Below are 17,845 nucleotides of genomic sequence, written 5' to 3' on the forward strand. Positions count from 1 at the left end.
TTTGATATATATTTAATTTTCTGTCTGTCTGTGCGCCTGGAGACCGGGATTTTTTTTCTTCTTTTTTTAAGAAGAGGTTATTAATTGAAGGGAATGCGATTTGAAGGCTTGGAGCTTTGCTTCCAAATCAAACCAAAAAATGGGAGTATATACAAGGAAGAAAGCAGCTCGATCGGTCTGAATAATGCAACCGGAGGGATCCATTCGCGTACGTGATGAGCAGAGGAGTCCACATGGTTCCAGAAGCGTCGTCAGCTTACCTTATTAGCTCGTGGATTCCATGAGTTGGACGACGCAACGCCGACGCCGGCCAAGTAAAACACGACTGGGTTGCTTGTTTGCTTGTTTGCTTGCTCGAGTTTTGTATTTGTGTTTTTCCAGTCAAACTAGCTTGGGTTCACGTTGGTACAGTGCGTTGACACTTGTCCGCGTTTAAAGGTGTCGGTCCAACTTGGCACGCACGCGATCTCGGCTCCTTGCGATGGCGATGGATTGGACAAGTTTGGTTTGTGGTCTGCCGCCGGAAGCACACTCCACTCTGCAATTCACAAAATATACTTGCTCACATGCATGGCGTTTAATGAAGTTGGGTATGGCCTGCGCGGCCGGCCATACTGTTTGATGAAGATGACGGGCAAGCCATGGAGTGGATGGATGGTCCTGTCCCTCCCGTGCCGAGCGGCCGTGTCCTCTCCGTCCTGGTCCTCTGTTACCGTCCTCTGGTGGCGAGCAGAGCAGGGCAGGAGCTATGCCCGCCGGGCGGCTCGCCTCGTGACCGGCGGCAGCATCTGCTTCTCGTGTCCGGCTGACGCGGTCACACGCCCATACGCAAACAAGCCGGGGCTCTCTCGTCTTGTGAAACAGAAACCGGCGCTTGGCCGCTTCCTTCGCGCCAACCCCGCCGCCCGCCCACAAATACCGCCTGCCACGCCATTCGCGCTCCATCATCCATCCACCAGTCTCTCCCCTCCGTCCGTCTTCTCAGGCAGGCAGGCAGGCAGGCAGGCGTCGCCTTCATCCCTCCTCTTCCCCTACCCACCGGCGCCGGCGCCGGTTCATTCAGATCACCCACGCGCGCACCAGATCAGAGTCGGGTACGCCGTCTCTGTTGGTTCCATCTTGATCCGTCAATTCACGCGCGCCCCAACCCAACTAGGGCCATGTTTGGTTAGAGTGGAGAAAAGTTTTGATGAGAGAGAAATGAAGCTTTGACCACTAATTAGTGGTATTAAATAAAGTCTAATTACAAAATTACCTCCACAACTGCGGTACTGTAGCAGTTGCTCTAGCTAATGAGGCCTTTGACCATACGATTAGAGGATGATTGAGCGCGGTTACTGTAGCATCACTGTAGCCAATCATGATGAAACTTGGCTCATTAGATTCGTCTCGAAAAATTACACCCATTCCTAAAAAGGTATTGCAAATAAACTTCGTTTAATACTTCATGCATGCATTCGTCTTTTTGTGCAAAAGTTTTCGTGGTTTTAAGCCTAGCTCTTTCGTTCGTTCCATCCCAATCCCGTCGCGAGGATCGAGGGACCGCAGAGAAACGCAAGGCGCGCGCCGCCGTCGTCCGGCCCTCCCTTGGATGGTCGCTGGAGCTGCAGGCGCGCACGTACCTACACTACAGCGAGCCGCCCATGGAGTTCGGGCCCGAGTTCCTGGGCACCAGCGGCGGCCGCGAGTTCGTGGCCGGCGGGGTCGGCGGCATGGCCGGCGTGCTGGCGGGCCACCCGCTCGACACGCTCCGCATCCGCCTGCAGCAGCCGCCGCCGCCCCTCAGCCCCGGGATCGTCGACGCCCCCAGCCGCCCGCCCTCCGCCGCGCGCCTGCTCCGCGGCATCCTCCGCGCCGAGGGCCCCTCCGCGCTCTACCGCGGCATGGCCGCGCCACTCGCCTCCGTCGCCTTCCAGGTCAGTGCTGCTGCTGCTGCTGCAATCCGCATGATGGATTCAGGATTCCCCCCGCCGGGACCCATCGCTTTCGGAAAGAAAGAAAAAAGAAACGCGACACCGAAATCCATGGCGCGACGCACTCACGAGCTAGCAATCGGGCCACGGCACTCACGGGTCTCCCTCACTGGAAAAAGAAAAAGATGTGCTAGCAAAAACTTCCACCTTGCTTGCTTGTCGCGGTTGAGCTCTTTCGTGCTGCTACTTTCTCATTTTTGTGCCTCAACTGCCCTTGCTTTTCTTACCCTGTTTCCCTAGGATCGCGCTAGAAAACAACCACCGCTGCACATCACTTCGGAAGAGACGTGCCCAAATGTTCCGTCTCATCTCGGTGGAGTGAGTGGATCACCAACATAAACCTGACAAAAATAGCTGCTGTTAGAAGCGACGGCAAACAAAAATCATGAAAACAACAAAAGCTCAAACTTCAAAAAACACAAGGATTTAATGGATTTATTGTGGAAAACACCTCCAATGCGAAAGGTAAAAAAACACGGGCGCCAGCCAATAAGAACTTCACTATATCGGGTGTGTGTTTACAACGTCTAAATGCGGCTTATAAGAGAAATAATCGAATTGATGTTCTCCGGTGAAGCCTATGAGTTAGATATATAGGAGAGTCATATGGTCTCCTCAACTTCTACTAGCAACGTGGGATTAAAAATTTACACCACATGGACCTTTGAGATTTATTTGGAATAACTGAAATACTTAATGTGCCAAGCCCAAATTTCAACAATCTCCCACCAGAATTTGGATCACAATATAACATACTCCACCTTGAGACAAATTATTTCTTGTAGCATATTAAAATCATCACCTGAACACAACAAAGAATAGAAGTTCTGCCGCCAAATAGCCTCTTGGGCTAAGCTGTCAAACCAACTACAGTAACTGGTTTAGTCATCATATCAGCTTGATAATCATGAGTACTGATTTTGCATACCTTCAATTTACCTTGTGAAATAACATCACGAACATAATGGTATTTGACATCAATATGCTTTGTCCTTTCAAGAAACATCTGATCTTTGGTGAGGCAGATAGCACTTTGACTGTCACAGAATAGATCAATGCAAGAATCAACTCCACACAGCTCAGCAAACAAACCTTTCAGCCAAACTGACTCCTTGCACGCTTCAGCAATAGCTATATATTCTGCTTCTATGGTAGACATAGCAACAATAAGCTGCAAAGTAGCCTTCCAACCCACAGCACAACTGCCAACAGTGAACACATAACCTGTGAGTGACCTGCACCTATCCAAATCAGCAGCATAATCTGAATCCACATAACCAATGAGTCCCTGATCAGTTCTCCCAAACTTCAAACAAGAATATGTTGTTCCTCTGAGGTACCTGAAAATCCACTGAACTGTCTTCCAGTGTTCTTTACTAGGATTAGACATGTATCTGCTAACCAAACTCATAGCATATAATAAATCTGGGCGAGAGCAGACCATGGCATACATCAAAGAACCAACGGCACTAGAATATGGGACTTTTGACATGTATTCAACATCCTCATCAGAACTAGGATACTGAGCGGCTGACAATTTAAAGTGGGGTGCAATAGGAGTACTAACTGGTTTTGAATCATGCATATTGAAACGCTGAAAAACCTTGTTAATGTAATTATGCTGACTAAGAAATAATAAACCAGATTTTCTATTTCTAGTAATCTCCATACCCAAAATTTTCTTAGCAACACCAAGATTCTTCATATCAAATTCACTATTCAATAATTTCTTTATTATAGTGATTTCTTTTCTGCTCTTGGCAGCAATAAGCATATCATCAACCTATAACAGCAAGTATATAGGTGATCCATCAACAATTTTAATGTAAACACAGCTATCATATTTAGATCTTTTAAAACCATGTAACAATATAAATGAATCAAACCTCTTATACCATTGACGAGGAAACTGTTTCAAACCATATAAGGACTTCTTCAATTTGCAAACATAATTCTCCTTGCCTGGCACTATAAATCCTTCTGGCTGATCTATGTAAATTTTCTCCTCAAGCTTCACATCTAACTGCTCAAGCTCAAGATCATGCATAGCAACAATATTAAAGAAAGTTCGAATTGAACTATACTTCACAACAGGAGAGAACACATTATTATAGTCAACACCAGAAATCTGACTGAAACCCTTTGCAACTAACCATGCCTTAAATTTTAGAGGCTCACTAGGAGACAAACCCTCTTTTCTTTTGAAGACCCATTTGCAGCGAACAGACTTCTTTTTCTCAGGTAAGCTCACAATCTCCCATGTGCCATTTTTCTCAAGAGGCTGCATCTCCTCCTGCATAGGTGAGATCCACTTCTCCTTATCAACAGAATCAACGGCTTCAGAATATGTTGCTGGCTCACAAGCATCCTCCACCTGTTCAGCACAAATCAACATGAATATAATCAAGTGTACCTTTTGTGGTATGAACAGATGTATTGAATTTGACCCTCTTGTGCTTACCAAATACACAATGCTCACAGAACTTCCTGCCACTCAGAATGCAGCCATCCAACAGGTTTCTCTTCATCAATTCTGTCATACCGAGTTCACTCATGTGTCCAAGACGCATTAGCAACATTAGCAGCAGAAATAGAACCATGCAAAGTACAACCTCTGAGAACATATAAATTTGAAGGATTTAGGTCACCCAGCAAACATACAAGAGAACTTTTAGATACCTTCACAACTCCACCTGAACCGGTGTATTTGAGTCCTTCTTTATCAAGTGTGCTCAACGAGATCAGATTTCTTTTCTTTCCTGGTATGTGCCTCACATTCTTCAGTGTGCGAATCATGCCATCATGGGTCTTGATCTGAACAGAGCCAATGCCAACAATCTCACACGGGTTATTATCTCCCATGCGCACAAAATCACCGTTCTACAAAGACTCATAGGAACTGAACCAATCTCTGTTAGTGCAGATATTAAAGGAACATGCAGAATCAAGAATCCACTCATCATGACCGGCAACACAACCAGCAAAGACAACCAAACAATCTGACTCAGAGTTTTCACCAGCGGAAGCAACACTAGCCTTACCATCAGATTTATTTTTTCTCTTCTCCTTATTCTACAATTTCCAGCAATCCTCAATCATATGAGATTTCTTCTTGCAGTACTTACAAAATAATTTCTTCTTGGGAACTTTGGACTGGGAGCGGCCTCTACCGTCATTGCTCTTGCTACGATCATTGTTGTCGCTGGATGATCTTTGCTCTGATCTGCCTCTAACATGCAAGGCGTTGCCCCTTGAGGACGATCCATCTGTCTGCACCATGCCTTTCATCTTCTCCTTAGACTGGAGTGCCTCACAAACTTCCGCAAGGGTTAGTTCATCACAGCTTAATAGTATGGTGTCACGAAAACTTTCATAAAAACTTGGCAAAGAGCATAATAAGAGAAGACCTAAGTCCTCATCTTCATACTTAATCTCTATCGACCCTAGGTCAGCAATGATCTCCTTGAAGACAGATAGGTGACCCATCCCCGAATCACCCTCCTGCATCTTAAGCGTATACAGGTTCAACTTCATATGCAATTTACTGGTAAGATCCTTCGACATGCAGATCGATTACAGTTTCAGCCATAATTCTGCAGCAGTCTTTTCCTGCGGCACTTCTTGCAGAATATCATTAGATAGATGAAGCTGAATAAGAGAAAGAGCCTTACGGTCCTTGCGCTTCTCCTCATCGGTCCACTCATGCTTCTTCTTCTCGAATTTTTCCAGCGCCTCATCAAGATCATTGGTTTGCGCCAGAATAGCTCTCATCTTGACTTGCCACAGCGAAAACATCGTCTTGTAGTCCAACATCGGTAGATCATACTTCATCGATGCCATCACGAAACCCTAACTTGAAACCACGGCTCTGGTACCACTTGTTAGAAGCGACGGCGAACAAAAACGATGAAAACATCAAAGATCAAACTTCAAGAGACACAAGGATTTAACGTGGAAAACTCCTCCAATGCGAAGGGTAAAAACCACAAGCGCCAGCCAGCAAGAACTTCACTATATCGGGTGTGTGTTTACAACGCCTAACGGCGGCTTACAAGAGGAATAATCGAATTGATGTTCTCCGGTGAAGCATGTGGATTAGATATATAGGAGAGTCATATGGTCTCCTCAACTTCTACTAGCAATGTGGGATTAAAAGTTTACACCACATGGGCCTTTGGAATTTATTTGCAATAACCGATATACTTAATGGGCTAAGCCCAAATTCCAACAATCTCACACCAGAATTTGGATCACAATGTAACAACAGCTGCATTTCGGCAAGTTCGGGGTCTTTCCGGGTGAGACGCAATGGCACCCGGCAGCATTTCAGGGGTAGATCGATCAATCCTTTGTTTGGGTTTATTTAATTTCCGATGAAATGCTGCGACCTGCACCGTGCAAAAGCCAAACGGTGATGGTCCTCTCTCATGCTTTGCTTCAGTGCACTGTTGCTCTGTGCCCGCTGCTTCTGGAGCCCCTCACATGGCGCCAGTGCCTCATCCGATGCACAAAGCCAGCAACGCACATGCGTCGTGTTTGCACGGACCTTTGCGTTGCGTGGTACTGCCCTGCCGCCCAACGTCGGCCAAGTCTTTTTATATCTTAGTTGTTTAATAACGTGGCAAACTCGCAAAGTTTACTGTAGAATGAGTGTCAGGCTGCAACTTGTGAGTTGTGACATACTAGTATGCTGTAATTTTTTTACCGATCAACTACTCAACTTCACATGGCCTTGATTCCGAGTTGCCATTGCTCCACGTCGTCTCACAACTGAAATACTAATGCTTGGCTGCTGGCTCGTTGCATGCAGAATGCCATGGTGTTCCAAGTCTACGCCATCCTGTCGCGGTCGCTCGGCCAGGAGAGCTCCACCTCCGAGCCTCCTTCCTACGCGAGCGTGGCCGTCGCCGGCGTCGGCACGGGGGCGCTGCAGACGCTCATCCTGTCCCCCGTCGAGCTCGTCAAGATCAGGCTGCAGCTGGAGGCGGCGGGGCACAAGCACCGCCGCCCCGGCGACCACCACGGCCCCGTGGACATGGCCCGCGACATCCTCCGCAGGGAGGGCCTCCGCGGCATCTACCGCGGCCTCACGGTGACCGCGCTCCGCGACGCGCCGGCGCACGGCGTCTACTTCTGGACCTACGAGTACGCCCGGGAGCGCCTGCACCCGGGCTGCCGGCGCGCCGGCGGCCAGAGCCTGGCCACGATGCTCGTGTCCGGCGGCCTCGCCGGCGTCGCCAGCTGGGTCTGCTGCTACCCGCTGGACGTGGTCAAGTCGCGGCTGCAGGCGCAGGCGCTCCCGGCCGCCAGGTACCGCGGCGTCGTCGACTGCTTCCGGAGGAGCGTCCGGGAGGAGGGGCTCCCCGTGCTGTGGCGCGGCCTGGGCACCGCCGTGGCGCGGGCGTTCGTCGTCAACGGTGCCATCTTCTCGGCCTACGAGCTGGCTCTGCGCTTCTTGGCCACCGGCAACGGCCAGAGGATGGTCATGGAGGAGAACTGAACCGAGCCGTGCCGGATTATTGGACACAGTACTTCATTCATGCTACCATTGACGATGCAACTGCGTCCACTAGTAAGATCATCGGAGCTGCTTGCAGCGGCGTGCCTGCTGCGTTGTACTACATAGGCTATAGTAGTATCCATTGGGGTTTGGGAGTCATGCCATTTCAGTGAGCGGAGATGCAGAGTATCATAGCTGCAACGTTCATACAAATTGAAGCATGCATGGCTGCCTCTTGATGATTGCGATCAATTCCCTAATATCTGGGGAAATATAATGTACATATGACATATCTTGGTGTTTAGCTAGCTATTACAGATACATGAACATCAGCGAGACAATGTTCACATAGGGTGTGTTTAGTTGGTGAAAAGTTTGGATTTGGGTATTGTAGCATATTTTGTTATTATTTGGTAATTAACATCCAATAATGAATTAATTAGACTTAAAAAATCTGTCTTATCCTAATTAGTTAAACTGTTTAATTAGTTATTTTTTTAACTGCATTTAATACTCTATGCATGTGTCCAAAGATTCGATATGATAGGTACTGTACAATTTTTTTTGAAAACTAAATAGGGCCATCGATAGAGAGGTTGCTTTCAGGATCGGAGAAGGCAACAGTGGGAGAAGGCAAAACGGAATGCATTTATGTGCAGCAGTTGTGGATCTGAAGTTACCATTTGTGTCCAATTTTGCACGTGTACCGTTGGCAGATCCTATCCATTTATTCAAGCCAAGCAGGTGCAGATTCCGATTCCAATTCCAATACGGAATCCTGCTTATCAGATGTCCCGGACCACTGCAAGAACCGGAGAACACCAGGTGTCAAGTGCGCAAAAGATACACTTGTGTTGATCCGTTGCTGTTGTCATGGAACCTTTTACATGAGCTCATGTCACGTACTACCATTGGATATTGACTTCAAATAATAATTAAAAAAGTACAGATAGGCATCGTTTCCCAACTAGAATTCGCAACAGTTCCGCTCATCATTGGTCGCTCCAAATACTCTCCTAGTATTAGCCAAGGATCTACCACAAAACCCCCAAATAGTATAAGAAACTGCTTCTGGTTTTGAATTCAAATCGAGCCTTATCTTATAGGTCCTGTTTGAATATGCTTATAACCAAATTCTCGACCGAAATATGTCAAAATCTCACCCAAACGTCTCGCCTGTAATATAATTATGCAGTGAAGATACTCAAATATAAAAAATTATTGACTTTTGCTCGTATTCAGAAAAAAAAAGAGATCATCAGGCTCAGGGGGCACTTCAGTCATTTTACCACCCAATTTCAAGAATCGACTCAAAATAACAAGATTGCTAAACACCTAGCTTATTCGGACAGCCAATTCTCTATACAGCTAGCTTATCATAGAAAATCTTGCTTCTAAAAAAAGTGGGCTCCGGATAAGCAGAAATAAACAGGGTGATAGTCTTGTCAGAAAGGTTCCTTGATCCATATGTCTTATTTATGGCATTATCTAGTTCTTTTCGGGAAAAAATAAGGAAAAATAAAGTCAAAATCTTACCGAGAAAGTATGATGATCAATGAGTAAAAAAAAATATTTTTGTAGCACAAACAGTCAAATGTACAAAAATAACCCGCTCAAAAGAAGAAGAAAAACTTCAAAGAAATGTACAAAAATAGAGTATGGTTGAAGAAAGGGCCCAAAACAAATTCACGGACAACCCTCCATTTCCAGGCCTTTTGGAAAATGTGGTGGGCTTTCTTTGGGCTTCTGCTGGTGGTGGTGCCGTAACTACTGCCGACCTGCTGTTGGAGTCTTGGAGAGACGCCGTCCCGGCGGGTCACCACGGCCGACGACGGCGATGTGATTTGTGACGGACCGGACCTCCTGAGCCCCGACGCAGGTCCATCGCCGCTGCAATGATGATTGATGAGGTGCCGATCGAGAAGACCCGGCGCTACAAAGCTGACGGGAATCGCCGCCCACCTGCGCGCCCGAAATGGCCGGACACGCGCGCACGCGCCTCAGCAAAAGGCACGCGAAGCCTTTTCCGCCATCATCTGCGATTCTCTCTCATCAGGCTGCGATGATCACGCGTCCGCGTCAGGCGCCGGCCGGCCGGCTCCCCAATCCAGCCGGCCGCCCAGCACGGAGCAGGCAGACGTCACATAGGCGGGGTGGGGGGTGGTCGCCTGTCGACATGGCAGGAGCGGCGGCGGAAGCCAATCGGCGTCGCCGTCGCCGGCCCGCTGGCTCTGCTGCCCACTCCGGTGTCGTGCAGCTAGCTAGGCAGGCAAGCGATGTGCCTTATTTTCCTTTCCTGCAGCGCGCACTCTCTCACTTTCGGAGAAATTTCAAGATTTGGGTCGCAATTCGTGAGGCTTTCAGAATTTGACTACCTGACCCGCGTGTTAATGACTCAGATTGGCCCTATATGTCATTGTGATATATCCAAATTCTGAATTTGACCTTTGACCCCACCTGTCAAAGACTTATGAATTTAGACCCAAATTCTGAAATTTCTCAGTAGTTTTCAGGAGCAGGCATGAACATGACAGGTACACGGGGCTAAATGCCAAAATATCTGCTAGCTAGAGACGCCGCCCGGGCCATCAGATCAATGCCGGCCGGCGCGCCGCCATCTCAGCCTCAGGCATTGGAACCGGCCGGGAAGGCGGGAACGTACGACCCCCATCGTCGATGCGACGGCATCTGACAGGTCGGCCTCGCTCCTCCGATCCTCCTCCGCGTTGCATCAGCTATTCAGCTTGCAGGCGGCCTGGCCACTCTCTACCGGCCAGCTGGAACTACTAGCAGCTGCCATGAATCGGAACCGATCGGCGATGCGATGCGCGGCGCGGCATCACGCAAGGATCGATCGGCCCGCCGGAGGAATCCGACTTCCGCTTGGCCTCCGCTCTCGGCCACTACTGTTCATATGCGTGTCAGCGTTCCTTCGGCCGGGGACCGCCGCCGCACTAGCTCGCTGGCGACTTGCCTTGGCCTTGGCCCAGCTCGATCGACGATGCTCCTCCGATCCGGTTGCCTGGCCGCCTTTTCTCAATATAATCGACCGGCGGGGAGCGATGGGGTTCATGCCACTCTTCTCGATGCTCCTCGATCTCTGATTCTCTCTCACAATTATGGGAACATCGATCAATCTGTTCTACATAGTCCTGTCTGCGCTGAGATCGAGAACGACGGCCCGTGCATGCATCTTTTACTACTAGCACCACCTGCGACGGCGATGCATGGTGGAGAATCCAGTGCGGCTCGCTATCGCTTCAGAATCAGAGTGTTCGTGGCGCTTTACCTCGTCTCCAGAACATTGACACATGATCTTTTTTTGGCATGTGTATGTGCGCCCATGCAATGCATATATATAGCTAGTTTACTGCTAGTGCTGCTGATCGATCGTCCTAATCTCTAGATAATTAAGGCTACAGCTAGTTTGCTTGTTGAAATGTATATAGAGTGTGTTTAGATCCTGTAAAAATTTGGACAAAATTCACTAAAATTATTCACTGTAGTAATTTTCAACAGAAGATTAGAAGGACTAAACATGGTCCAATTATAAAACTAATTACATGGATGGACGAAAAATCACAAGACATAATTTGTCATTAGAGGTTGTTTACTGTAGCACGACATTATCTAATCATGGTCCAATTAGGCTTAAAAAATTCATCTCGCAATTACACCCGGGGTTGTGGAATGGATTTTGTTAGTTATCCACATTTAATACTCCTAATTAGTGGTCAAGCGTTCGAAGTTACTATATCGCTAAAAAAATTGGGATCGAAACAAGGCCATAGTAATCTGCATGCACTACAGTCGTACAGTAAAAGCGACTGCCTGATATTTCCGACCGTATAGTAAAAGTGACTGCCTGATATTTTCAATCGTACAATAAAAGCGACTGCATAATATTTCCGACTGTATAGTAAAAGCGGCTGCCTGATATTTCCGAGTTAGAAGGTCAGAGCGATACAAACTCAAGCGTTCGAAGTTACTATATCGCTAAAAAAAATTAGGATCGAAACAAGGCCATAGTAATCTGCATGCACTACAGTCGTACAGTAAAAGTGACTGCCTGATATTTCTGATTATATAGTAAAAGTGACTGTCTGATATTTTCAATCATACAGTAAAAGCGACTGCATAATATTTCTGACTGTATAGTAAAAATGACTGCCTGATATTTCCGAGTTAGAAGATCAGAGCAATACAAACTCACCATGTAATTAAAAAACTTGACGTCGTTGCAAGGATATATACATCTTGTTACTCGTATATTAGGTAGCTACATGATAGCACTAAAAACATACATAATCATTAGTTCGCTATAAAACCTTTTAGCCCATCCAACTTCAGCTACCTGACTCTGACTTCTGTATTAATTCAAAAGTCTCTTCGATACTGTTCACTATAATATGCAACTACAAATGGGCTCACTTGGCTTATTCTTATCACACATCTTTTGAAATCATAACTCACACTGCCTCTATAGTCCGCTATCACTATATCAAGTGTACTTCCAAAATAGTTGTTGATATAAAAAAGTTAACTAAACATGATAGAGAATGTGCTACCATTATCAATAATATTGGATTGATGATGTATGAATAAAAATTAGGTAAACATTACAACATGAATGTCAAATACAAACATGTGTGGTGCATATAAGAACACACTGACATGCATTGCTACCTAGACGAAAAAGAACTTGCAAAGTGGAAAGCAACATAGGAACAATATAAAAGTAGAGATGAAATGGAATCATCACTCCAGAAAAGCTAAGAAGTAAGGTTGCATATATACGAACAATATATAAGCTCATAAAGAATATGCTCTCCAATAGAATATACTCATGGAATATATTTGTATGCGTACATGTTAATGTATGCACAACATGGATCATGTAATCAAAACCTAAGAAACATATGTGGTACGATATTTCCTCCTCCTTTCTGTGACGCTTACAAAATGTCAATATCAATATATGTACAAATGGTGATGCTAATTTAGAATGCAATTTTTATCTAAAATAATTCTAATATAATTATAAACATTAATAAAGGAAATATCAAGACCAATCCAAGATATGTATAATAAATATCAACAATAAGTATAATTATAGAAGGATGGACATGCATGTTGCTTCAACTAATTCTAGATAAAGTAATCATGTACTTTTTTATATATTTTTTAATACCCCAAGATGCATTGCCTAATGAGTGTGGTTGTCACCCATCCAATCAAAGTTTGATTTTCAAAGTTTCCTATAACTTTAATAGATCTAAAGTGACATAGATATTATGCAAAACATTAATCCTTTGCAAAAGTTTAGGGGATGATGATATATAATCGACTTACGATGTACAAATTGTAACTCACCCTTAAAGATGCACACTAACTTTTTGAATATTATTTTACTTTAGTGTACCATTTTTTACCGATTCTGTGTAATCATAAGATATGACTTTTATTTATTATTTATCCATTATCGAAGGAGAGAACTAATTTTGGTATAATGTGCTTTTTTCGCAACTAATCAATAAATAATCACGAAAAGGAATTAAATCATTCTTAATTAAATATTCAAATATACAATCACATATGTTGAGGATTGAGGGGCAGAGAGGCTAAACAATAATGATAAATGTTATCTATTACCCTTAACACTTACAAAAACAACTTACATCAGTTGCCAAAATGAAATATTCTTTTCAAAAATGAATAGGGAAAAACAAATCAACCCTCTCAAGTCTCTCAGATTGAAGTCCTATTTTGTTGGCTCTCTAATGTTTAGCAAAACTAAAAGGTGAGAAATGGTTAAATTGATTTATTTACAATATGGAAATAATGGGGAAAAATACTACATGTACTAGCCTAATTCAACTATTTGAGTATGCTGATAGATAAGCTTTTAGTATTTTTTTCTCCTAGCGTATCTACCAGTTAGATTGATACGTAAATAGACTAGTACACGTATTCACAAAATTTTTGAATCGAGACGGGGTTGGCCTCATCCATAAGCCAATTTGATATCATTTGGTCTTGTGCTTTTCATACCCTATGTCATTCCAATACTGCTTAATGTCATCTGCAATCTTCGTGGCATCTATGGACACGCCGAGGAGTCCACGTCTTGAGAATCCAGCAGCGTAGAGGCCATTCTTTCCTTTCCACTCATTCGGTTTACGTGGAAATCCATCTTTCTCAGAGAAAAATTCATTCTCCTACATAGAATATCAAAGATTACCAGATCAATGATCCATCTATGGTTTGCATCAAAATAAAAATAATATTGATTATAAAAATTATTTTTATATAATATGATATACCTTCAACCAATAAGGAACATTGCTCTTGTAACCAGTAGCAAGAATCACAACATCAAAATCTTCGGTCTTGCCATCGGTAAACTCCACACCGTGCTCATGGAAACTTTGTAGTCCTGGGAGCACCTGACAAATGTGCAACAAACACAATAATATGAGGCTAAGCAATTAAGGTATTTATTATATAAGTACTTCAACATCTATATATATCATAAGGGTTCATTAATTACTTTGATGTCTCCAGACTTGATCTTGGCAATAGTCCCCACGTCAAGCACTGGCGTCTTCCCGCAGGTTTTCTTTAGCTCCATCGGGCCAATGCTAGGTCGAGGAATGCCAAGGCGTGCGGTATCACCTAGCACAACCCGTGTGAGCAGGAGTAGGAGCCGATCCACTGTCTGGACCGACAAATACATAAGAAGCCACAGGGACAACCTAAAAGTGGAGAGCCCCATAATCTCTCTTGGAAGAACGTGCACCTGGAAAGATCGTGAAAGATACATCAGTTTCATACTTTGTCATAATAGTTGGTAGTGCAACAATTACAGTTACAATCAGTTGGAGAAATGTTCATCTATCTGGGATACTATAAACTAATACCGAAAGGGGGAGCAAATCAAAGTGGTTCCTATTTTTGTTTTGTTCCATGACATGGATGCAAGTTAAAAAAACAATTTAGCGAAAGGGAGGAAAATAAAGGTAGTTTCGGGGCCCAAACACTTGGAGCTAACCTACCTTTTGTAGGTATTGTGTTAGTTGTAAGATAGCGCTTGCTAGGTTGTAGTACAACTTTGCAAAGTGCGTGGGAGCAGCAACTAACAACACTTGGTGCAGCTTCCATACGCATATGCTTATCGACATCAAGGAAGTTTTAGTAATGGTATGTAAATCACGTTCCAATAAGAGAGAAAAAAGGGGGAACACAAAACATATATAGCTAGAAGGAAGTAGTGGTTTTGAAAACGCAAACAACTGTCTTGGAGAAAATCTAGGGTGGTGTTTTTTTTTTCCTGTTGCTATTCCTTGAAAAGGATCAAGCGCATGCTCATGAATCCCAAGAAAGTTCCTTGGAGAATCACGGCCTCTTTCTTGGCATGCTGCCAGGGGCTCTAGCATCTAGCTCGTGTGTGCTTTTTTACTCGAAAAAGAAAAGCAAGGTTAACACATGCGGTGAGATGAGAAGCTAGCTGCTAGCCAGAAAACTATTGTGCTTCGGGAATCCAAGTGTATGAACACGTGAGACCAGGGGTGATGCCAACTAAGACCACGCATTATAGAGTTAATAAATAATATAATAGCATCCATGCTTTATTATTAATTAATCATGCTGCGGCATTGCTGTGACATGAACAAAAAGAAAGGGGCCGGCCGGGGAAAAAGTTGCACCAATGGAATCTGTTGGTTTGTGCGTGCGTCTTTTCGCTAATGTTAGTATTAGCAAAAGAAATACTCGAATTGTTTCGTTCGCTAGTGATCGCAAACGATTAGTTAATTAAACCCGCATGTATGTATGCATTATTCCATCTGAACCAACCAGCAAATTAAAGCAATTAAAGATGAAAAGGCGCCAAATTAAATCGCCGCAAATTAAACAGGAACAGGGCGCGAAAACAAATTAAATGGAAGATCGGTGTCAGCAGAGAAGACGATAGATGATCATATCCATCGATAATAATTAAGCTCTGCTGTCTTGTTAATGGATCGTCGGATGATCTTACTATTAGCTTGGTTAGTTCTACGAGAAATTAATAAATATATATATATATATAATGTCACGCACGAACGCACCGTGTTACGCACAACCATGGAGGTGTGCACATTGTGGTTGGAGAGGTCGAGGGACACCTCCATGCCGGAGTTGCCGCAGCCGACGACGAGCACCTTGCTGCCCTGGTAGGGCTCGCCGCTGCGGTAGTCGCACGAGTGCATGACCTGGCCCTTGAAGCCGTCGATGCCGTCGATCTCCGGCAGGACGGGCTCGGCGTTCTCGCCCGTGGCGACGACGAGCCATTTAGAGCGGTACTCCCGGGTGGCGGTGGCGAGGACGGCCTCCTGCTGACCATGGCCGCCGTCGTCGATGGCGGCCGTGACGACCTCCTTGGTGCGCACGCACCAGAGTTCACCGTCGAACTCGGCGCTGACGACCTCCTGGTGGAAGAAGGGGCGGATGCCGAAGTGGCGGAGGTACTCCTCGAGGTAGTCGAGGAACTGCTCCCTGGTGGGGTACTCGGGGTAGGTGGCCGGGAAGGGCAGGAGCGGCAGCTCGCAGTAGCGCTTGGGCAGGTGCAGGCGGAGGCGGCGGTACGTGCGGTGGCGCCAGAGCGAGGCGATGCAGCCGTGGCGCTCGAGCAGCACGTACGGCACGCTGCGCGTGGTGAGGCAGGCCGCGACCGCCAGCCCCGCCGGGCCGGCGCCGACGATCAGGGGGCCCGCGAACACCTCCCCGTGCTCGCCGACGGGGAAGCCGGTGGCCGTGGCCCGCGCGGCGCGGCGGGGGCTGTAGAGCGGGTCGTGCGCCCTCTTCCCCTCGATCTCGGCGAAGCGGTCCATGACGTGTCGATCGATACTGGTACGGTGGTAGCAGGCCGCCGGCGGCGGCGGCGGCGGCGGCGGCGGAATTAACCTGTCCGATGATATGATGATCAGACGGCTATTAGCACAAGAATAATCAATCCCTCCTCCCTCATATATGTAGATCGATATGATGATCAATGGAGCAAATTAAAGTGGTGGTGGCCTGGTATATGTGTAGACGACGACAGAGAAGAGAAGAGAAGAGCAACAGGGGATCTGCGACTAGTAGCGCAACAGGGAGGAGACGCGCGCTTATATATATACAAGCAATGAGCCAAGGAGGGAAGAGGATGCAGCAGCGGCAGCTAGCCTCGTTATCCCCGCGCACTAGTGGTTAGCCGGGAAGGAGGGGAGTAGGGAGCGGTGGTTAATATTCCAGTTCCAGCCAACCGATTTTGGAATCTGATCTGATTATATATTCCATGCCGGCCGGATATTGCCGCCGAGGAAAGAGGAGGGCGAGGACACATGCACGCCCGCCAACACTGCCAAGATCCCCCACGCACCCCCGGCCCTCTGCTGCCCTTGCAACGAGCGGCCATGGTGAATCAACACGAGCTCCCTGCCTTCGGCATCCTCCGTTATATTTAGCCTCTTCAAACGGATAGGACGGGCTTATCCACAGCAACCCCCGCATTATTCGCAAAGATGCACAGGATATACTTACTGTGTTTGTTTTTACGGTTGTCAATTAGTTTATCTATATGTTTACTATATCTAGCATGCATGCATACATTTTTTTTTTTGCTGAGTAGCTTCTTTTTTTTTAGATTTGCAGAGTAGCTTTTTTTTTAAAGGAAGATCTGCAGAGTAGCTAGTAGCATGCATTATTGACAAAGAAAAACTCTAGTCCTATTATATATACATGCATGATATGGTAATTGTGTCTTCTTCCCACACTCAAAAAATTAATGAAGCCACCTTTCATTGCATTGCATGCCGAGAACCTTCCATAATCACAAATCAAAGTAAAATAAATGATTATTTCATTCATTTTATAAAGTCACTGTGAGGAACCAGCCCAAGTTGATCCTGTTTAATCAAGTCATCGTCCATTGATTGACTAGATTAAAAAGGGCCAACCCCGGTAATCTTTGGAATTTGTCATGAGCACTGCCCAGGATTTAAACACACTCCACTTGCACAACATGTGGACACCATCACATAAGCACAACCGTATATAGAGTTTAGATTACATAAAAGAGGTTTGGTACAAGACATCAAGTCTTAGAGTTTTGCAGCGGAAAGTTCTACGTCGCGCTCATTCCATATATAGTATAAAATAAGAAGGTTAACACTATATGCTGATAGTGCCCTTCCAATAGCCACCGGCCATCTACTCCTCACCCGCACCTCCGTCTGCGGGGTAGAAGTATCCAAAGACGGCCTCCGACTGTGCCTCACCTGCAACAACTTTAACGATAGCACCATGAGTACAAAGGGTACTCGCATGGCTTATTTAATATGGGTATATACTT

The 17,845-nt window shown here is 45.7% G+C and overlaps 2 protein-coding genes across 2 annotated transcripts; one reads left to right on the forward strand and one right to left on the reverse strand.

Moving 5' to 3' along the window:
* Positions 1-556: 556 nt before the first annotated feature.
* On the forward strand, positions 557-7,869 carry LOC120705536 (mitochondrial arginine transporter BAC2-like). Its single transcript, XM_039989925.1, has 3 exons — positions 557-1,156; positions 1,498-1,916; positions 6,784-7,869. Exons 1-3 carry the CDS (start codon positions 571-573, stop codon positions 7,471-7,473), a joined length of 1,695 nt encoding a protein of 564 aa, XP_039845859.1. The 5' UTR covers positions 557-570; the 3' UTR covers positions 7,474-7,869.
* A 5,216-nt stretch (positions 7,870-13,085) lies between these two features.
* On the reverse strand, positions 13,086-16,717 carry LOC120705537 (indole-3-pyruvate monooxygenase YUCCA4-like). The gene is made up of 4 exons (XM_039989926.1): positions 15,582-16,717; positions 14,024-14,272; positions 13,797-13,919; positions 13,086-13,691 (listed from the first exon to the last, which is right to left on the reverse strand). The coding sequence occupies exons 1-4, from the start codon at positions 16,341-16,343 to the stop codon at positions 13,500-13,502; spliced, it is 1,326 nt and encodes a 441-aa protein (XP_039845860.1). The 5' UTR covers positions 16,344-16,717; the 3' UTR covers positions 13,086-13,499.
* Positions 16,718-17,845: the final 1,128 nt, after the last annotated feature.

Source organism: Panicum virgatum, chromosome 5K (genome assembly GCF_016808335.1).
Source record: "Panicum virgatum strain AP13 chromosome 5K, P.virgatum_v5, whole genome shotgun sequence".
Classification (NCBI taxonomy): Eukaryota; Viridiplantae; Streptophyta; class Magnoliopsida; order Poales; family Poaceae; genus Panicum; species Panicum virgatum.